At 44.4% G+C, this 21,465-nt stretch overlaps 1 protein-coding gene across 14 annotated transcripts in view; it reads left to right on the forward strand.

Moving 5' to 3' along the window:
* The window catches only part of KMT2C (lysine methyltransferase 2C), a 203,808-nt gene extending 185,051 nt beyond the window's left edge, over positions 1 to 18,757 (forward strand). For 9 of the 14 annotated variants that reach the window (XM_054193123.1, XM_054193120.1, XM_054193122.1 and 6 more), the window contains 17 exons: positions 1,648 to 1,860; positions 2,300 to 2,464; positions 3,745 to 3,886; positions 4,670 to 4,817; positions 5,676 to 5,854; positions 5,957 to 6,111; positions 6,302 to 6,554; positions 7,130 to 7,269; positions 8,274 to 8,378; positions 10,242 to 11,361; positions 12,746 to 12,882; positions 13,060 to 13,202; positions 13,468 to 13,636; positions 14,566 to 14,682; positions 15,317 to 15,390; positions 15,786 to 15,894; positions 16,713 to 18,757. In XM_054193123.1, the coding sequence (XP_054049098.1) occupies positions 1,648 to 1,860; positions 2,300 to 2,464; positions 3,745 to 3,886; positions 4,670 to 4,817; positions 5,676 to 5,854; positions 5,957 to 6,111; positions 6,302 to 6,554; positions 7,130 to 7,269; positions 8,274 to 8,378; positions 10,242 to 11,361; positions 12,746 to 12,882; positions 13,060 to 13,202; positions 13,468 to 13,636; positions 14,566 to 14,682; positions 15,317 to 15,390; positions 15,786 to 15,894; positions 16,713 to 16,805 (3,462 nt within the window). In that variant the 3' untranslated portion in view covers positions 16,806 to 18,757. The remainder of the gene's footprint in view (positions 1 to 1,647; positions 1,861 to 2,299; positions 2,465 to 3,744; positions 3,887 to 4,669; positions 4,818 to 5,675; positions 5,855 to 5,956; positions 6,112 to 6,301; positions 6,555 to 7,129; positions 7,270 to 8,273; positions 8,379 to 10,241; positions 11,362 to 12,745; positions 12,883 to 13,059; positions 13,203 to 13,467; positions 13,637 to 14,565; positions 14,683 to 15,316; positions 15,391 to 15,785; positions 15,895 to 16,712) is intronic. The other 5 variants (XM_054193127.1, XM_054193128.1, XM_054193124.1 and 2 more) reach the window with 5 other exon arrangements.
* The last annotated feature ends 2,708 nt before the right edge of the window (positions 18,758 to 21,465 follow it).

A 21,465-nucleotide genomic window follows, 5' to 3' on the forward strand; every position in this document is an offset into this window, starting at 1 on the left:
GTTTGCAAGGGCATGTAGCGATAGGACGAGGGGCGATGGCTTTAAACTAGAGCAGGGTAGGTTTAGATTAGACATTAGGAAGAAGTTCTTTACGAGGGTGGTGAGACACTGGGAACAGGTTGCCCAGAGAGGTGGTGGAGGCCCCATCCCTGGAGACATTCAAGGCCAGGCTTGATGAGGCTCTGAGCAACCTGATCTAGTTAAAGATGTCCCTGCTCACTGCAGGGGGGTTGGACTAGATGACCTTTAAAAGTCCCTTCCAACCCAACACGTTCTATGATTCTATAACCTACCTGCACATGGTGGAGTTAAGAGCTTTAAGGAATTGTTACCTCCCTTTTCTCCGTGAGTAAATCATCTGTGTTATAAAAAGAACAAGTTTTGGAATGACTTCATAGATCAGTGTATTCAGAGATTTTGTTAAAATGCAAAACCTAATTTTTTTTATTGATAATCATCATAAAAAATGCCACTTCCTAATATTGACCAAGATAAAGGCAAGATTTTACAGTATGACTCTTCATTACCTCCTCCTGTGTTTCTGAACAGCGTACGGTATGGCTGTACATTGCTTTCTTCTGGGACTCCACCTCAGTCACGTATGGGGTGCCCTGGGCGCCTTCGCGGGGGTGTGGGGCTGGGCTTCGCACCCTTCAGCTGCACCATTGGCAGTGTTCCGTGCAAGCGAGTCCAGGCTCCTTTCTTGCCTGTCAAAGTCATATATTGTCTTTAATTTTAGTAGAAACTATGCTCTGGGATTTTTATCAAAAGCGTGAAATTAACTAAATCTCCTAAAATGGCTGGATTTCTGTGTTACAGAATATTTGTCCTAATTAATTTTACTTTAATGGAAGGGGACATTAATTATTTATATTAATGGCGTTATATGATTTAATAATTTATAAGGTTCTTAAAAACAGACCAAAAGAAACTTGCTTTCTCTGGAGGTAGCATACACTTTATTTTTTTTTTTATTGTAATATTTAATTTCTGCTCAGTTTTGTTATGACAGGTATAGTGGTGAGAGTACTTGCGATAGAGGTTGTGTAGAGCTCTTTAAAATAATAATTGATAAACAGAAATTTGACCTTTTTTTTGGCTTGCCCCTGTCCGTCGCATTACCAAGTCCCATTCTGATTGCTTTTACACAACTATGCTTTTCTGTGAAGAACGGCTTTGCAAATGCGTGCTGAAAGTATTTAAGCAAATGGTACAATCCAGAAGTGTTTCACAACACTGTTTTTGTTTCTAATCTCAAAATACATTCATATTATATTAACTTACACGCCTTTTCTCTGCAACCAAGTCTGCCTTTCATTACGCCCTTGTGAAAATCTCTTAAGGTTGCATGCATATGTAACTTTATTTTATGGGATATTCAAAAGAAAATGTTTCTGGGGTGTGAGTTTTTAATGATGTTTTCAGACGTCAGTGGTGTTAACGATAAGTCATAATTCGGTGTGTAGGGACAGTGCAGCAGTTAGAGTTGCTAGTGAGACAGCAGAGTAAACAAACCATAAAATACAGTTTGTTATCGATGGGATTTATTATACTGTGCATGTTCTTTAGACTATTGTGCAGTAAATTTGAATGAACTTATATCAAAATGTCAAAAATTCTGCTTCGCTTTCATTTTTTTTATACCAGCAAACTGCAGGAAACCAGATGCAAGGTGCGTTTGGGTGTAGTAACAGCCAGCTTCAAAGAACAGATGTAGGACCTGAAACCAAGAAACAGAGAAATAAGCGAGCTCAGAGGACAGGGGAGAAGGCAGCTCCTCGGTCCAAGAAAAGAAAAAAAGAGGAAGAAGAGAAGCAAGCTATTTACCCTAATGCTGATACGTTCATCCAGTTAAAGCAGGTAGGTATACAGGCGCTGGGTGAGGCATCAAGAGGACACTTGAAAGAGTGGGCTCCTCATGATGGAAGTTGATTATTAAGTTGAATTTTGAGTACAGGGTGGAGAAAATGAAAACTTCCATATTTTATATGGATGTATGGTGTATTGCAATTGGGTTTATTTACTGGCTTTATTTCAATTTGGAAGATCTACTGACATGGCAGGCATTTGGTAGTCTCAAAGCCATGGAGTTCCTGTGGGCTCTGGCAGCCTCTGTGGCTCCGATGGACAGGCGACCACCCTCCTTAACAGGCAGAGGGGCCTGTGTTTGACGCAGTTTTCTGATAGTGGGTACATGCCAATTATTTTTTTAAATTAGAAACCACTTTACTGGTGTTTAGAGATCTGCAATACCGTGTTGCAGTTAAATTAATGTCTACCTTTTTTTCTTTTAATATAGCAGCTTTCTCTTCTGCCTTTGATGGAACCAATAATTGGGGTGAGCTTTGCACACTTTCTTCCCTATGGCAGTGGCCAGCTAAATGGTGGAAACCGACTTGTGGGAAGTTTTGGTAGCGCTACTCTTGATGGGGCTTCAGATTACTACTCCCAGCTCATTTACAAGGTATGGTTTTAATCTGGATATTCATTGTGTTCTCTGTGGGAGAAGTTCATGACATTATTCCTGCTGGGTGGTTAGAGTTCCTGCCTTTTATGCAACCAGAAGAAAATAATCGTGTGTTGCTAGACTAGATAAGATGGTGCAGTGGTGAAACAGTCACCATTGTTTTACTCTCTGAAAGTGGAAATCAGTTCTAGAAACTGTATTGTTAACTAATTAAAAACTACAAGTATTCCTTTTACGAATGGATGCTAAATAGCGAAAATTGTAATTACAGTTTTATGGAGCAGAAAAGGCTGAATTCTCAGTATTTTGCAAAGTCATTGAAAGCATTAAAGCATTTCTTAATGTGAATTAAATAGGAAACAGGCCTTCCTCATTTGCCCACTAAGCCCTAACTAAGAACCAGAGAACTCTGAACAAAATGGACTGTTTGTTGACGAGCTAGTAACACACAGAATTTAAAACTCAGTCTCTGAGATCAGAGCGGCAATACTGGGAGAGCAGCAAGATAGCGAACAGACAGAACCAAATTTGCTGCTCGGCTACCCTGGTATAGAAACTTCAGTAACTTATTAAAAAACAGTGGCGTTTACTCCAGCCTTATGTGGCATGTAAGCTGAGAATGTGACCTAGCAGAGAGAGCTACTCTGGTCAGAAGTGAGTAATAAGTATGAGCTTTGTAGGCGTGACTGCGACAAGAACAGATACTGAAGTTCTCATTTAGTTTTCATTTTAAATACGGGCAGTTAAGTAAGCTAGCGAGAAGTAGCCTGGAGTGTGAACTCACTGAGTATCTGCTTCTCCACGGTAACTGCTTCCGTGAAAGCCCAGCCTGTGCTAAGCGTGAGGTAGCTTCCCTTCTACTGAACGTCGGGTAAGCGGGCTTGCTTTTGCTGATGGAGAGTCACAGTGGAATAGCTTTCAGTCTTCAGTTCAGACCTTTGCTTAAACTGTAGGAACTGGTTGGGGCTCCCACACCATTCCTAAAAATGTTTTTTATGCTTTTCTGTAAATAATTCAGCCGTATCTTCTTTCAGTGATGTATACTCCTCATGTAAACTATTTCTCTGGTAATATCATTGACACAAGAAAAGCAAAGCATTGTGTCTTTTATAGTAGATACTTTTATGTATTTGGACACATATTTGAGAATTAACCATCGTCGCTTATCAGCACTACCTCTGGGTGTCAAAATGCGTGAGTGGGTTACGTTATTAAGAACAAGGCAAGTTTTCACCTTGTGTTCCATGGCTGATTTACGGTTCGTTACTCTCATGCAGCAGAATAACCTGAGCAATCCTCCGACACCCCCAGCCTCTCTCCCTCCCACCCCACCTCCAGTGGCGTGCCAGAAGTTGGTGAATGGCTTCGCAACCACTGAGGAGCTTGCTGGCAAGGCTGGTATGTTAGGAGGTCACGATGGTAAGACTAATACCTCTTGTTTCCATAATAAATGAGTCAAGTTTGTAGCAAATTACAAAACAGGCAACTGGGATGTTTTTCAGTTGCTATAGTCTTTTCTTATAAAAACAGTGTGCCTGGCCTCTTTAAGGTTGTAATCATTATTATCCGGTAGTATTTTACACCAGTATAATGTCAAATAATAGCCTTTTCCCTTTCCTTTTCGAAAAGATGTTGAGAGCTAGAAGCACTCTTCAGAGATGAAAAAGAAAACCTTAAGAAATTTTTTTTTTATGTCCAGTACAAATGACTAACCAGTTAGTTGAGGGAGCTCAGCGACAGTCTCCCTGTAACGTATCCTCAGCAGGCTTTATATGTAGTTGGTGTGTATTCCTGATGCTTGGAATCTGGTCAAGTAATATTACTTTCTCGTGAATAAAACTTTATACTGCCTTTTCGTAAGGGCTGTTCAGTGATTAAAATCCTTTCTTCCGCCCCTTTTTGTTGTTAAAAAGTTGTTGATTTTAATTTTTTTTGTAAGTAAAGCAAAAATCCTCTCATCCTGGCAGAAGGCACACTGAAAAGCCTTTTGAGCCCTTTTTGCTCAAAATGTGCGGTTTTTGGTAAATATGAAGATAATTCATGAACGGTCAAAAATTTTTGAACTCCAAGTGGGTGAGAGTGGTGTTGCCATCTGCTGCAGTGCCCTGGTTGTATCAGGGAGCCACCAGTACCTGCTGCACAGAACGTTTGTCAGTGGAAGAGCTGTGCAGTGTCTCATTGTGCCTGTGTTTCCGTTTTCAGTCACCAAAGCTCTGGGACCAAAGCAGTTCCAGTTGCCTTTCAGACCACAGGATGATTTATTAGCAAGAGCAATGGCTCAGGGCCCTAAAACTGTGGATGTTCCTGCTTCGCTTCCAACGCCACCTCACAACAATCAGGAGGAGTTAAGGTAGGTTTTCCTTGACATCTTCAAATACCTGTTTGGAGCAGATTCTGTGATCTTTCGGTAGGAGAAGAGACTGTGAAGGTACGAAGAAACGAAATCTGCACCACCACACAGCGCAGAGAACGTAACAGGATCGTTTGTCCTAGTTAACTCTTACCATTCCACATGTAGAGAGCGGCACAGTGAAATAGGGGACTTCTGCCACTGCTGGATCGAGATGTTAGGTTGTTAAGAATTCATTACCTTGCTCTACTAAAAGCGGAAGAATCCTGTATATATTTTTCCTGGAGCAACTTGGAGCTGTTGTACCGTGGCAGTACCTGACTGCTGTAGCAGACAGCGGTACTGTGCAAGAGGCAGCCTGAAAACTCCCCAGCTCTACTCAGTTTGTTACCTTGTGGGAATGCTCGCTAGAACACGAGTCTCCCTACAAGGATCTTCCCTTTTGCCTCCTGGTCGCTTGCCCAACAAAAAGCCGGGTGGCTTAGAAGCGCTGAAGGCTGTGCACGGGCAAGGAGGGACAGACTGGTTGAATACACTTAAACCAGAAAGTTTAAATAGTAAATACTAATTTTTTACACAGGTCGATGGAGCCATGGGGAACAGACAGTTCTGTGACGGGGCCTGGGCTTTGTTAGTGCCTCTGTTTTCCTTTATGGATCTGTCCCAAGAAACTGCCATGTGCAATGGAGTATGAGATACCTAGAAGTAACGGCTTACCACATAATTGTGTTCCATGTGTTCCATGCAAGAAGCAAGTTCCCGATAGCTCCCTGTCGCGATGTTTAACTTTGCCTTACCAAAGCTTTTTAGGCTATTTCCAGAAGTTTTCCAAAACAGCTTTTTTGGGTTTTGTTTCAGGGTTCAAGATCACTGTGAGGACAGGGACACTCCCGACAGCTTTGTTCCTTCTTCCTCTCCTGAAAGTGTGGTGGGAATGGAAATAAGTAGGTACCCAGACTTGTCAGTCGTAAAGGAGGAGAACCCAGAACCTGTCCCATCTCCCATCATTCCCATCCTACCAAGCAGTACTGGAAAAGGTGAGACTGCAGCAGAGCAAACAATTAGAACTAGGCTTTTCTTTTTTTTTTGCATTCACGTTGCATGTATGATTAACTTGGTGTGTTTCATTTTATTTTCAGGTTCAGAAGCTAAAAGGAATTATATAAAATCAGAACCTGGTTCAGGAGTGTTACCTGGTTCTGGCTTCTTTGCCTCTCAGCTTGGACCATCTCAGAATGGTCCTAAATCTGGCCTTATATCCGTAGCAATTACTTTACATCCCACAGCTGCTGAGGTAAAAGGAATAAGCTTGTGTTACGTATATAAAATACAACAGCAGTTAATATATTGTATATCTAGTGTATCTGAAGGGGTTATAGTGTAGTATAATAAAGCAGCTGTTGTAATCTTCTAATAATTTATATTACCGTTACCTTACTGCCTGTCTGATGAAAACAAAGGTATGTTTTTATTACTGTTTTTAGAACATTAGTAGCGTTGTAGCGGCATTCTCCAACCTGCTCCACGTCAGAATTCCCAACAGTTACGAGGTTAGTAATGCTCCAGACGTCCCATCCTCCATGGCGGCCGCCAACAGCCACAGAGTGAATCCGTCTATGGAGTACAGGCAGCACTTACTCCTCCAGGGTCCCCAGGCGGGACCCATGGGCCCTGCCAGGATTGTAGGGTCTTACGGACTGAAACAACCTAATGTGCCATTTCCTGCAAACGGCAATGGTGAGTAGCCGTTAATTCTTTTAAGTTTTCAGTACCTAAATTTTAACTGAGTCAGTATTAAGGCATTTCAGCCTCATAAATTCATGCTCTAGAATTAAAGAACTGATTTTTGTTGTAAATATTCTTATGTGATCAGTACGTGTGAACCTGCTTCTGATGTTAACCATAAATTAACGCCTGATCCATTTCCAGTTTCTGTTCTTTACGTCACCATCAGTGAGGTATTTCTGCCAGTAATTCCCAACATTTTAGGTTTTTTTGTCCCGTCTGATTTTAAATCCATCATTCAGAAAGATTGTTCCTATGCTGGAAAACTCGACACAACTGTTTAAGCATGTATTCCGCTGTTGGTTTCATTATTCATTTCTTATACAACAATGTATTTTTGTCTTGTTGTTTGCACAGTTGGTTTTGGTCTAAATTAAACAATTTCCCCATCAGGATGTAGTTTAAAACTTGCCTTCCGTGCACTGTCCAGGAGGATGCTACTCCTCTAGACCACTGAAGAATACTGTGACTTCTCATAAATTCGGTTTAATCTGATACAGCTTCTAACGGATTTATCTGTTTCCTAGGTATAGCTGGCTACAAGGATCACAGTCAGAATATCGCGGAAGGCTCAGCACTGAGACCTCGATGGTGCTCTCATTGCAAAGTTGTGGTTCTTGGGAGCGGCGTGCGGAAGTCCTTCAAAGACCTGCCTTTCCTGAAACAGGTACCGCAGTGGAAGCGGGGCTTCTTGCCTGTGATGGTCAGTGAGCAAACGAAGGCGCAGCAGAGACCACGGCTTGTCATGCCAACTGACACCACTTCCAGTTTCTTTGGAGTCTCCCTTCTCCGTGTCCTGTTTCAGGATGGGACATCAAAGCACATTGGTAGCACAAATAAGAAATGTCGAAGTTGTTACTTCCGTAAAGTGAATTTCAGTAAATATCAGTAAACGCGGCAGCCTCCTGAATTGTGCCACTAACCTCCGTCCATGACCACTTCGGGGACCTTAGTTCAAAAGGAGCCTGTTTGTAAGGCAGCGCCGTATTGCCGTGGTGGAAAGTACTAGAAGAGCAAGAATACTGAAACGGGTTTTGAGCAGGAATCAGATTTCGGTCTCGGTGTCTTGTATTTCACATAGTTTATTGTGTAGACAATACACCAGGCGGCTCCTTACGGCCATACGCAGAGTATTCGCGCTGGGAACTGTCACTCATTAAAAAGTACCATTGCTCTTTGTTTAAATGAGATAATTACATGACAAAGGTATATAGTCAAAATTTATATACAGAAGTAATGGGTTTGTGTAGTCAGAGAAGCACTGAATTCCCAGTGATGTTTTGCAGATGGATCAGTAGATAAAACAGTGTGATCTGTCTTTGATTAGGCTGAAATGAGACATTCTTTTGCCGTCTAAAGATACAGGAAAATGGGTTTTGCTTTGCGAGTATGCCTATGGAGCAGATGGCTGCTGCATGGCATAGAGTGCTTCGCTTTGGTTGTTAAACTTCTGTTAAAGGCAAGAAATGCTGAAGAACAAGGCTGTAGGTGGTGGTAGCGTTAGATCTGTCAAATAATCAAGTATTTATATCACACTATCGCTCATTATTTCACAAACGTTCTACAAATAAAGAGTTTCTGGCTAGATTGGAAGACTTGTTTCATTACGCTTATTATGTAAAGAGTGGTATTAAAATGCACTTCTGATTATCTTCCGTGTTTGATTCCCAGGATTCCCAAGAAGGCTCTGATAAACTGAAGGACATCGTATTCTGTAGCAACAACTGCTTTGTTCTTTATTCAGCAGCTGTGCAAGCAAAAAACTCGGAGAACAAAGTAAGTATCAGCTGCTGGGAGACCCCAGCGAGCGGAAATTATTACAGAAATTATTCAAAATTATTTTTTGAAGAACAGAAATGATGGGGGGGAGAGGTGGTAGTTTGCACTTTGTTTTAGAAGTTTATAAATAAATTGTTCTGTATTTGGACGTTGAGATTCTGAACCAGCAGCGTGAAGTAAAATTCCTGTTTGCAGAAGTTTCTGTCTGACAGAGACGCGTGGCGGAAGAGTGGCCACCTTGTCCTCTCCTCGCAGGCTCTGGAGACACAGTCTCCCGAAAGCAGTCGTTTCACTCCTGGGCTTGCCTGGTTTCTCTGTGAAACACAGACACGTCTTTAAGGGCTGTTTTCTGCATTGGGATTGGCTTTGTGCAACTAAAAAAAAGTTACAACTGTGCAAATAATAACTGAAGAGCAGATTTGCAAAAAAAGACTTATTTGTTCAATGTAACTAGAAAAATAATCTTATCCCTTTACTTTATTTGGGGAAAGTCACCATTTTAAAGCATTAATTACCAAAACGTTACTGAAGAGCCTGCTAACTGACAGTGACGAGGAAAAGGAGGTTGTAATTATTGGAGAAAGACGTTTTAAGAAACTTGTTTGATTTCAAGTGGAATTAGGGCAGGGATTTTTCTCAGGTGATCCCAGGCCCCGTGCTGTGGGTCTCTGCCTGCAGACGCTGCCAGGGATACACCGCGCCCCAGGGGAGCTCCGCACGGGGCGTTGTTTCTCGCTGTGCCCAGGTTCATCCCCTTTCAAAGGAAGATAGCGTCGATTTATCTCCATTTAATCATTAAAATGGAAGAGTCTTCATTTAAGACGAAATGATCCTGATTAAGTTTATTATCCCTTAGATAAAACTTTTTGAGTATTTCTTTTAAGTAGCTTGGTTTCTGCTTTTCCTTGTTCAAATGTTCCTTTTTTTCCCTTAAACCAGCGGGTAGATCGGGCCACGTGCTTTAAGCATTTCCTAATTAATGTGCTCTCGTAGTCCCGTATGTACTGTAGCACATGCAGCCTTCCTTCAAATGCATCCTACTTACTTTTTTCAGAAGAAATAAACAAATGAAAAGCCCAAACCCTGGAAGAGAAGAGAAATGTGTTCACATCCACATCCTTTTAGTGTCTCACGTAGCTCATTTTCACTAGTGTTTAACCAGGGTAACATTTCTGCACAAGTGCATCAGCACGTACATAATTAAGTTAATTAAATGTCATGTTCAGCCTCTTGATCCTTTCATTTACTCTTTCAAGATTAATCGTACAAGCCACATTAAGCACTTTTTAATCTAAACTTCCTTTGTTGTTCTTGTTTTCTCTCCTTTTTTCTCTTAACAAATCTCTGCAGGTTTAATTCTTGTTTACTGTGAGTGAATAGTTCAGTCCTCGAGGTGTGTGACTGATCTGGAGCCCGGCAGGAATTTCCTCCTCACTTGTTTCCAGGAAAAATACGTGGCATTAATTCCAAATCATCCCCTTCTACCAAATAACAAGATTTTTACTCTTTAAAGTAATTCAGTGACCTATATTTTAAGATTATTTTGTGTTGTAATAAAACTTTCTAAAAATACCTAAGCACTAAATCTGTCAGTTAGCTCCTCTAGGGCAATTGATTCGTTTTTCGTTCAAAACCTGGACAAAGGATTATTTGTATTTCCTTTGCTGTATGAAAGGGCACCACGTTCTAGGTTGCTGAGAGACCTTCTTTGCTCTGTATCCCAGCACGAGCCGTGATAGCCCGCGTCGGGGAAATTTCCATCTTCCTCTGTTGCTGTTCTGCCTCTTCGGTTCTGACCTGACGGTGTTTGCATTAATGGTTTGGGATTTATTTCTTAAGAGTTTTCTATCAATTTATCAGGAATCAGTTCCATCTTTGCCGCAGTCGCCGATGAAAGACAGGCCGCCTAAAGCATTCCATCAGTACAGCAACAACATCTCCACGTTGGACGTCCACTGTCTGCCTCAGCTGCAGGAGAAGGTTTCTCCGCCGTCATCGCCCCCCATCATGTTCCCCCCTGCCTTCGAAGCAGCCAAGGTAGAGGCAAAACCGGACGAGCTTAAGGTAACGGTGAAGCTAAAACCTAGGTTAAAAGCAATACACGGTAGTCTTGACGACTGTCGGCCTCCGAGTAAGAAATGGAAAGGTATGAAATGGAAGAAGTGGAGCATTCAGATTGTGATTCCTAAAGGATCATTCAAACCTCCTGGTGAAGAAGAAATAGACGAATTTCTTAAAAAACTGGGCACGACCCTTAAACCAGATCCTGTGCCTAAGGACTACAGGAAATGTTGCTTCTGTCACGAGGAAGGCGATGGATTAACTGATGGACCAGCAAGACTTCTTAACCTGGATTTAGACCTTTGGGTCCATTTGAACTGTGCTCTTTGGTCTACAGAAGTCTACGAGACACAAGCTGGTGCCTTAATAAACGTGGAACTAGCACTGCGCAGAGGCTTGCAAATGAAATGCATGTTTTGTCACAAAATGGGTGCCACCAGCGGTTGTCACAGGTTAAGGTGCACCAATATTTATCACTTTACCTGTGCCATTAAAGCACAATGCATGTTTTTTAAAGACAAGACCATGCTTTGCCCCATGCACAAACCAAAGGGAACTCATGAGCAAGAACTTAGTTACTTTGCAGTCTTCAGGAGGGTCTATGTTCAGCGTGATGAGGTGCGGCAGATTGCTAGCATCGTTCAGCGAGGGGAACGTGACCACACTTTCCGCGTGGGAAGCCTGATTTTCCACGCCGTTGGTCAGCTGCTGCCACAGCAGATGCAGGCCTTCCACTCCTCGAAAGCCCTCTTCCCGGTGGGTTACGAGGCCAGCCGGTTGTACTGGAGCATGAGACACGCAAACAGACGCTGTCGCTATCTCTGTTCGATTGAGGAGAAGGACGGGCTTCCGTTGTTTGTCATCAAAGTTGTGGAGCAAGGCCACGAAGATCTGGTCCTTACTGACACGACACCAAAAGGTAAATTCTATGAACTAAGGTTGTGACTGTTGTGGGTCTGCTGTTTGTTTTGTTACTGCTGATGCTTATCAGACACGATGGATGTCTCAGATAACATGTTGCAGGCACTGGTCTAATGTAGTGCTCATAGTGAGCTTCCAGGGCCCGTTTTTAAGATCATGCTATGAAGACCAAGGACACCTTTGAAGAACTTGTATAAGCTGCAAACAAGAAGATTTGTTGCAAGTTCACGGAGGAGACCCAAGTTTGAGTATCGAAAGTGAATTCTAACAGTAGGAATGTCAGCGTAGGTTTCCTCTCGTGAAAAGTGACTTTGTCTAAATACAGTATCAGCACTGGGTTATCTTCACAGCAGCCGTGCTGAAGTTAGCAAGCGATACAAAGCCAGTTGAGTTGGCCACGTTGTTCTCAGGGCAGGTGACATTGTCTCTGGCGGGGTGAAGCAGAGTACATACATTAGACCATGAACGCGTGGGCAGGTCTTAGGTGCGTGGCCCGTGAGGCTCTGGGTCGTACTCACTCCTGCTGCGGGTGCTGGTGCGCTCGGGCTCGCGCTGCCCGGCCCAGCCCCTGCCTGCGGGATTGTCCGCAGTCGCTGAGAGCTGCCTAGAGTCAATCAGTGCAAATGGGATGGATAGTTCATTTTCAGAAAATTCTATTTTATGCAGGTTTTCTCAGGAGAATCTGTCTATGTTATTGTTGTCAGAGCACTGAAAGTTTCCATGCTGTGAATTCTTAGTGCTTTGTGCCCAAGAACCCAGGGTGCAGTAGAAATGTCGTGAGTGTTTGGGGTTTGTTCAGGACAAAATAGCAACTTGCCAAATTGTAGAATCACAGAATGGTTCGGGTTGGAAGGGACCTTAAAGATCACCCAGTTCCAACCCCCTGCCATGGGCAGGGACACCTCCCACTAGACCAGGCTGCTCCAAGCCCCATCCAGCCTGGCCTTGAACACCTCTGGGGATGGGGCATCCACAGCTTCTCTGGGCAACCTGGGCCAGTGTCTCACCACCCTCACAGTAAAGAATTTCTTCCTAATATCCAACCTAAATCTCCCCTCCTTCAGTTTGAAACCGTTACCCCTCATCCTGTCACTACACTCCCTGATAAAGGAGTCCCTCCCCATCCTTCCTGTAGCCCCTGTGGTTCAGGTGCTGGAAGGGGCTGTAGGGTCTCTCCGGAGCCGCCTTTTCTCCAGGCTGAACAACCCCAACTCTCTGCTTCACCTCTTAAACACTGGCCGGTTTGTGTACGCAACCAAGGACAAAATGCTGTTTCATTGTTGGTTTCTGGCTCCTGATATCCTCAGGCATTGGTTTTAAAACCAGTATGATAGACTTTTATTTTCTTGATCACTGTAATTCTTTCCCGTATGGTTGTGTAGGTGTGTGGGATAAAATCTTGGAGCCCGTTGCTTCTGTTAGAAAAGAATCTGAAATGCTCCAGCTGTTCCCCGGCTATTTGAAGGGTGAAGACCTCTTTGGTTTGACGGTCTCTGCCGTGGCCAGGATTGCCGAATCGGTGAGTCTTCGCCATCCCAGGCCTTGCTGGATCACCCCAAATTGTCGGCTATCTCATAGAGGCATGAGAAGGGGAAGAGGAAGCAGTGTGGATAAGTAAATATTTTGTTACATGTGATAAACATATAATTACTTGGTGTTTGTTTTTTTTTTTTTCTTTTTCTCTGTTTTATTGCAGCTGCCAGGGGTTGAGGCCTGTGAGAACTACACTTTCCGCTATGGCCGAAACCCCTTAATGGAACTCCCTCTTGCTATCAACCCCACGGGCTGTGCCCGTGCCGAGCCTAAAATGAGTACCCATGTCAAGAGGTTTGTGTTAAGGTATTTTGTTTTAATTTCACATAGTACAGCCCAGGGTTTATAGGCTGCTTAGGGTTATTTGTGCTTTCGTCTGCTGCTTACAAACCCTGTCGTCTTTGGCTGTGTATGTGCATGCCCCGATGGAAGGAATTGCTTTGTCGTCTCTGCTAGCTGGCTTTATGTGTCTGTGTGTCTGAAAGAATTATTTAATGGGTTTTGGGGCTCTTTTCAGAGAAATCTTCAGTTTTTCTTGTATTCTTTCCTGTTACATGCCCAACTCCTACAGGCCTCACACCTTGAACAGCACCAGCACATCGAAGTCATTTCAGAGCACAGTTACGGGGGAGCTGAACGCGCCGTACAGCAAGCAGTTCGTCCATTCCAAGTCCTCTCAGTACCGCAAAATGAAAACCGAATGGAAGTCCAACGTGTATCTCGCTCGCTCGCGCATTCAGGTCAGCTCTCATTCTAGGAAATGTACCTTGAAATAATTACTTATACCTTTCTTTATATCTATTTTTATATTTATTTTAATAAATTTTATGTATTTGTATATTTTGTGTATAAATATTTATACAAAACTTTTATTAAAAAATGAAACTAAAGCTATTGCAAAATTGCTTCAAGTCTCATCCCCAAATTGGCAATTTTTACACGGTAACTCACTTCCATAGATTGATCTTAAGTTTAAGATTTCTTTTAATTACTGTAAATATCTTAAAAATTCATTTGTTACAGTCATCTCAGATAGAAGTTTCTTTTCAAGTTTTGGGTTTTTTTTTAGCATATTTCTCAAAAACATCATAAAGCTTAATAAAAATACACAGTGGACGTATGACACGCTCAGACGTATGCGTACAGCGGCGTGAGACTAGCGTGAGGAGGGAGTTCGGGACTTGTTTGCATTCGTAATAATTAAGCGATTCGTTGCTTTGTGTAATCGTGTTGGTGGTTTGCTCCACAGCCTGTTCTGCAAAAGCTCCGTCATTGATCTCGCTGCGTACGAACGCAGCTGTCGTTTATTTTAGGTTGGACTGAACCGTGCCGCTGGGTCCCCGTTAGGTTGCTCCGTTCTAGTAAGGCCCGCTTCCTTTTTCAGTGAATTTTCCATGTTTACAACGTCAGGTTTCGGAGCTGGAGGAGAAGTTTTCTCTCCTAGGCAGAAGCCAAGTACGTTTTCTTGCATCTTAAAAAAAATGTGATGCCAAGCTGGGCTCTGCATCGGGGCTGTTACACCACCAGTTATTTGCCTGCGCCGCGTCCTTCTTGCTGGGCAGTTTCACCTGATTTTCTGCAGACGGGGTTTTGGGGCAGGGTGAGGAATGCAGCGTAAATAAATGTCTGCTTATTACACAAGTCTAAACCGCAACATATTTTTTTGTAGGGCCTGGGCTTGTATGCTGCTAGAGACATTGAAAAGCACACTATGGTCATTGAATATATCGGAACGATTATCCGGAATGAGGTAGCAAACAGGAAAGAGAAGCTTTACGAGTCTCAGGTACGGGTCGTGTTTGTTGGCTGTTTCTTTCCCCTTTCACCCGTTCACACAACCAAAGCGGGTGCCGTTCTGCCGCTGGGTGGGTTCGGGTCCCCTCATTCCCGTTTCCTGCTGCGCTATAAACGCAGCGGGCTAAAAATACAACCAGAGGAGCCTGCAGTGTGTCTTACCCAAGGATCGGAGTATTTAAGCGTTTAATCTCCAGCACCCTGGCCAGGCAGGAAACACGCACCCTCTGTCCCGGAGGATGAAGGCAGAGCTCTGGCAGAGATGTCAGCACCTCCGTTTTTCAGGAGAAATTCTTTAAATTTAAAGGAACTTCCTTTGTGTCACTCAGGGGTGTTGGAACAGTTGGTACGTATTTGTGAAGCACGTCAAGGCCCTCGATGAAAGGCCCTACGGAAGCTATTTGGGACGTATTAATTGGCCGGGGATCTGTGTTTCTGCCTCGTCCGTTCCCTCCCGAAGCGGGGAGGGTCAGGGCAGCGTGTGACTCGCGCTCCCCCCAGCAGCCGGCGGGCAGTGTCCACTCCGGCCCGCGGGACACCCGGGGTAACCCGTGCTGCTGCTGCGTGTTCATCAGCGACGGCTGCATAAAACCTACAAGAGCCTTTTTTCCAATTCTGTTTTTCAGAATCGCGGCGTGTACATGTTCCGCATTGACAATGACCACGTCATCGACGCCACCCTGACGGGAGGCCCTGCCAGGTGGGTGGCTCTGCAGAGATCTCTGACCTCCTGGGCCCTCGGCCACCGTCCCTGCCCGGGGCCCTTTGTCAGGGACGCGACTTTGTGGTTTTCTCAGTGGTTTTTGATCTGACGCATTCAGTCTTTGGACTGTTCCACTGAAATAATGTCTTTTCATTAGCTTTGCTCATCTTTTGAGTATGTTTCATGGCAACTATGAAGAGAGAATGGAATTTTTTTTTAACGCTTGATTTTTTTGACATTTTCTAGGTAAAGAAACAAGTACAGAGTAATATAATTATATCTGGAAAGTCAGTGCGCCCCTGAAGCTAAGGTCATTCTAAGGTTTGGTTCAGATTTGCCTCAAGGGATGCATTTTCTTAAAAGTTTGCCTTGTTCAAACTCTGTTTTCGTAGGTACATCAACCACTCGTGTGCACCCAACTGCGTGGCTGAGGTGGTGACTTTCGAGAGAGGACACAAAATTATCATTAGCTCCAGCAGGAGAATCCAGAAGGGGGAGGAGGTAGGGTGCGCACCTTTGGTTCTCAGTGCCTCCTGCTGCTTGCGTTCATTTCTAGATCCTCATGTGAGTCCTACGGCCAGGAGCCCAACTTGTTTGTGCCAGGGTGGGGGAGAGGGACCTTTCCCTTCTCTTCCCTTTCCAATCGTGCCCGTTCCTAACGGGGCAACCTCTGGTGTATTCTTAATCATAGTCATAGAATTGCCTAGGGCAGAGCAGACCTTGCAGATCATCGAGTCCAACCATTAACCCAGCACTGACAAAACCACCACTAACCCGTGTCCCTCAGCACCACGTCTGCCCGTCTTTGACGTACCCCCAGGGACGGTGACTCCACCATCGGGGCAGCCGTCTCCACCAGGCTGCGCAGCCTGTTCCAATGCATAATAACCTGTTCTGTGAAGAAAGTTTTCCTACTATCCATTCTAAACCTCCCCTGGTGCAACTTGAGGCCGTTTCCTCTTGTCCTGTCACCTGTTCCCTGGGAGAAGAGACCGCCCCCCCCATCAGCTGCCCCCTCCTTTCAGGGAGCTGTAGAGAGCAAGAAGGTCTCCCCTCAGGCTCCTGTTCTCCAGGCTGAACACCCCCAGCTCCCTCAGCCGCTCCTCATCAGACTTGTTCTCCAGACCCCTCAATCAGCTTCGCTGCCCTTCTCTGGACACGCTCCAGCACCTCAATGTCTTTTTTGTGGTGAGGGGCCCAAAACTGGGCACAGCCCTCGAGGTGGGGCCTCACCAGTGGTATTTTGCTGTTTAAGCTGTAGGTACAAACCGTGGTAAATCCCAGTTGTTCCATAACCGTTCTCCTGCCTCTCCTTCCAGCTTTGCTATGACTATAAGTTTGATTTTGAAGATGACCAGCACAAGATTCCATGTCACTGTGGAGCTGTAAACTGCCGAAAGTGGATGAACTAGAATGCATTCCTTGCTGTCTTTGAGGGTTGCTTGTCCCTAGGAAGAAGTGATTCACATTTGGATTTTGTCGACGGAAAATTGTTGCCTTTTTGAAGGGGGAAAAACAAAACAAAACAAAAATCACTTCTGGAAGTACAGGTTTCTACTCGAGTATTTAAAAAAGTTTAAAAAAAAAAAAGGAAAAAAAAAAGAAAAAAAAAAAACAAGCACCAGAAGCAAACCGGCAAAATCAGAAGCCAACTTTCCAGCCACGTGGAGGTGAAAGCGAATGAACAGAATGGTCCAGCACTTTTGTTTTTGAGCTCACTAAAGGAGAAACTGTTGAACTTGGGCAGAGAAGCGATGGCTGACCTGCGGCGGGGCAGGGGCACCTATGAATGTAAGACTGAAATCACCAGCGAAAGGGAGAAGTCCAAAGTGCTGGCCACAGCCTTATTTGATAAAGGGGCAGGCCCTCTAATTAAAAGAAAAATTTTAAATAAAAGTAGACACCACTGAACAAGGAATGTACTGAAACGACTTCCTTAGGGATAGAGCTAAGGGAAAAAATAACTTGCACTAAAATACATTTAAATACTTGATTCCATGAGTCAGTTTATTGTAGTTTTTGATTTCTGTAAAATAAGAGAACCTTTTTGTATTTATTATTGAATAAGTGAATGAAGCTATTTTTAAAAAGAAAGTTAGAAGAAAGCCAAGCTGCTGCTGTTACCTGCAGAACTAACAAACTCTGTTACTTTGTACAAAAGTGTAAATATTTTGAGAAAAAAAGAAAATACAGTATAAAAATAGTTATTGACCAAATGCTACCAGACTCTGCAGCAGTTCGGGTGCTTATTATAAAACGTCGATAGGGATGTTACAATATGATCTCATGTGCTAACAGACATGCGATTGCAATTACGGAATAACCAAAATCTCAATTTAAAGAGAGAAGGGGGGTTTTTTTTATGTTTGAAGCAGTCTCAACTGTGGTCTTACGAGAATTTTTTTAAGCAAACCTTAAGCCTGGTAAGGGCGTGTATATTACAACTCTGACTTTTGTAGATGTTTGGGTAATTTAGATTAATTTTATTTGTATTATATTGTTGCATCCCTATTTCTTAAGTCAGGTTTTTTGTGCTTACGATTTGTGATAACTGTGAATAACTGCTAAAACCACCCAAAATAGAGGCTGGACACGGGGTTGTTGTTTTTCTTCAGCAGAAGTAGTGGAGATGAGGTGACCGTTCAGCCCACGTTAAACCGTGTAAAGAGCATAGAATCATGTAGTTGGAGCTTGTCCGCTTCGCTCGCCTTCGGAAAAGGAAAACGAGGAAAAAAAAAAAAAATTAGATGTAATGTGCTTGCAGCTGCAGGACTCTGGCAATAGGGGTTTGGAAAATGTAATTTAAAGATGTGTTTGTATGGATTGTTTTTGTTTACATTTCTTTAAAAAAAATAAACACTGTTTTGTGTTTGCTTGTAGAAATTTAATCAGCATTTTGAACCAGGTTAGCTTTTTATTTTGTACTTAAAATTCTGGTACTGACACTTCACAGGCTAAATATAAAAAAAAAAAATGAAGTTTTTTTTTTGTGTGCACAATTAAAGTGGACTGTAAACTGTTGGTATATTCAGTAATACAGTTCTGAACTTGTAATGTATATGGCATGATGTATTTTTATCTTACAGAATAAATCAATTGTATATATTTTTCTCTTGATAAATAGCTGTATGAAATTGTTTCTTGAATATTTTTCTTCTCTTGTACAATATTCCAACATCCTACCAGTATTTGTCCTACAGTTTTTTCTGTTCTGTATAATAGTATCTAATGTTGGCAAAAAAAAAAGAAAAACAACACAAAAAAAAGAATTTTTTGAAGTATACAGAGTGTTATGGGTTTTGGAATTTGTGGAAACAGATTTAGAAGATCAGCATTTACAAATAAAAATATTTTACATCTATAAGTGATACCCTCCTGGTTTCATTTGGGGCGTCTGGTTTCCAGTTCTTTCGGGATCTTGGTGTCCGCTTCCATTGAGGAGAAGCGTTTGCATCCCCTCCGCTCCAGCGCAGCCTCACCCCACGCGTGAACACCGTGGTGCCACGTCCTCAGCTCCTGCCAGATCCCAGGCCCCTGCTGTCGTGTTCTCCCCAGAAAATCTGCAGAAAAAAAGCAGAACAACTACATTCTGCTTGTACTGGCTGGGGCTGGGATAGAGCTAATTGTCTTCACCACAGTGAGTGGTGCCGTGCTTTGGATTGGGGACGGAAACAGCGGTGACTGACAACACACCGACGCGTCAGTCGCTGCTGAGCGGGGCTTGCAGAGCCAAGGCCTTTCCTGCTCCTCACACCACTCGCCGGGGAGGGGACACAGCTGCCTCCAAGGGGATGTCCCACACCATAGGGTGTCACACCCGGCGCGTTAAGCTGGGGAAGAAGGTGGAAGGGGGGGATGTTTGGACTGACAGCAATTGTCAGCATTACGCGTGATGGAGCCCTGCTTCCCTGGAGCTGGCTGAACACCCGCCGGTGGGAAGCACTGAATGAATTCCTTGTCTTGCTTTGCTTTGTGCGGCTTTTGCTTTACATATTAAATTGTCTTTATCTCAACCCACGAGTCTTCTGCTTTCACCCGCTGCTGGGGAAGGGGCGAGCGAGGGCCTGGGTGGCATTAACCCATGTCACTGCTGCAGTGACGCTGCCCCACACCGGAGCCCTGTCACGACCTCAGTACTGGGTCAAGGCTAAAAAAGGGCTCCGAGATTGATTGATGTATCGCAGAAAAGTGGGAACCAGCCAGGCCAAAGATGTTCTCGGGTGTTGGTTACTTACATTGTGCACTTTGGCTGCTGGAAGCCGAGGAGCCGGAGTGCCCACCTCAGCCCTGGCACAAACAGGTCAGCACAGGGCAACCGTGGAAACGTGGGAGGAACCGGCCATGGAGCAAAGCCGATCTTGGCATCTGGCTGTCAGCTGCGGCCACCACCAACTCCATGAGGCAGCAAGAAAGAAACACTTGACACAGAGGCTTAAAAATCAGTCCCAGGCACAGTTTCTTTACCAATGATACATTTCTCAGCATGACAAACCGAGTGCTGCGACAGCTTCTAACCCGGGATAAAGCTTTTCGTTCTATGCTTCCTGCTCAGCCAAATTCCCAAGGGTCAGCTGTGAGCAGGCACTCAAATATGGGACTAAAACTACGAATTTCCACCTAATTCCAGGCAGCCCTTGCAGGGCCTGGCTGAGAGCAATCAACAGCTTCGGGGCCGGGTGTTCACTGAAGAGACAAACACCCTCTGCTTGGTTAGATCTCACGTGCTGACCCGTCTGTGCGGCTGCAGTGCTCAACAGACACAGCCAAAAAAATTCTTTCACTGCAGAAATAACTGAAACTCACCAAACTGCTGTCACCTCCATCCGCTCCTGGAAACCAGCACCGGTCCCTGGGTCCTGGCAGCATCCCACGAACCCTGGCTTCAGCCACTGGCGCAGGCACACAGTGCTACAAACTTGGGTATTGCTAATTTTAAACAAAAATACAAAAAAAAAGCGTAGTATTTATATAAGAGCAAGGTGGAATATTGATCTTCTTATAGTAAGGAACAATCCAGCTGCAACTCGGTGGTCCAGCAATTCTACGTTCTTGTCTGTTACTGCAGGCTTACAGACCACGCGTATTGAGCTGGTTTTGACAGCAGCCTCCAAATTTCCTCACCAGGAGCAAAAGGTCAACAGCCTCAGACTGTAACTAAAGCAAACTTCTGCTCTGCCTGTTTGAGGCTTTGTTTGGGTTTTGGTTTTTTAAAAAGACAACATAAAGGCCACAGAAAAAAAGAAGAGGCAGAGCAAGGCTACAGCACAGCCAAGTTGCTGGCCAAACCAGATTGCAGCCCTGGGCACAGCTGGGAACAGCTGCACCAGCACCCGCTGCTGCTTCACACTCGCTCGTGGGAGCAGTCAGGTTAATGAGACGATTAACAATTAAACGATGCTGCAGCCCATCCTTTCACCCGCAACAAGGACTGGAATTAATCCCACACGCAGCAGCCACCCCCGTGTCCCCCCGAGGAAGCGGGTATTTGCGCAGCGTCCCGCTCTCCAGCTGTGGGCACACAGTTTTACACCGCTGCAAGGGCTGGAGGTTGCTGCGAGCTGACAGGGGTGACCCTGTTCCAGCCCTCCGCTGCCTGCACCAGCCATCTGGGAACCCATTTCCAGATGCTGGGTGCCCCCGCCAGGGCTGCCCAAGGCAGGAGGCGCACAGCACAGCCGCACAGCTGCTGAAGGGGGCTGAGGTGGTTGCTTTGAGAGACTTTTTTTGGTAGGAAGGAACTTGGCTGCTGCCTAACTTAATTATCCCCATGGTAATGCTTTATCTGGACCAACTCCCACTTCAGCCCATTGTTGTGGTTTACAATGAAACCCTGCTTACCTGCCCCCTCCTGGCTGGTGACGCACTGCTCCCGCTGCTGCTGAAGGAGGCGAGAAGCTGCGCAGCGGCAAGGGATGGCTCTTACCTGACCATTTTCTTTCTTTGCGCTTCTCCCCCCGCAGTGGCTGCAGGACCAAATGCAACCTGTCACAAGCGAATCTCTCCACTCTGCGGGAAGGCACAGGTCTATAATTACACCAACATTATCGTTATTTGCCTCACCCTGCACAAAAT

This window comes from Rissa tridactyla, chromosome 2 (genome assembly GCF_028500815.1).
Source record: "Rissa tridactyla isolate bRisTri1 chromosome 2, bRisTri1.patW.cur.20221130, whole genome shotgun sequence".
Lineage (NCBI taxonomy): Eukaryota > Metazoa > Chordata > Aves > Charadriiformes > Laridae > Rissa > Rissa tridactyla.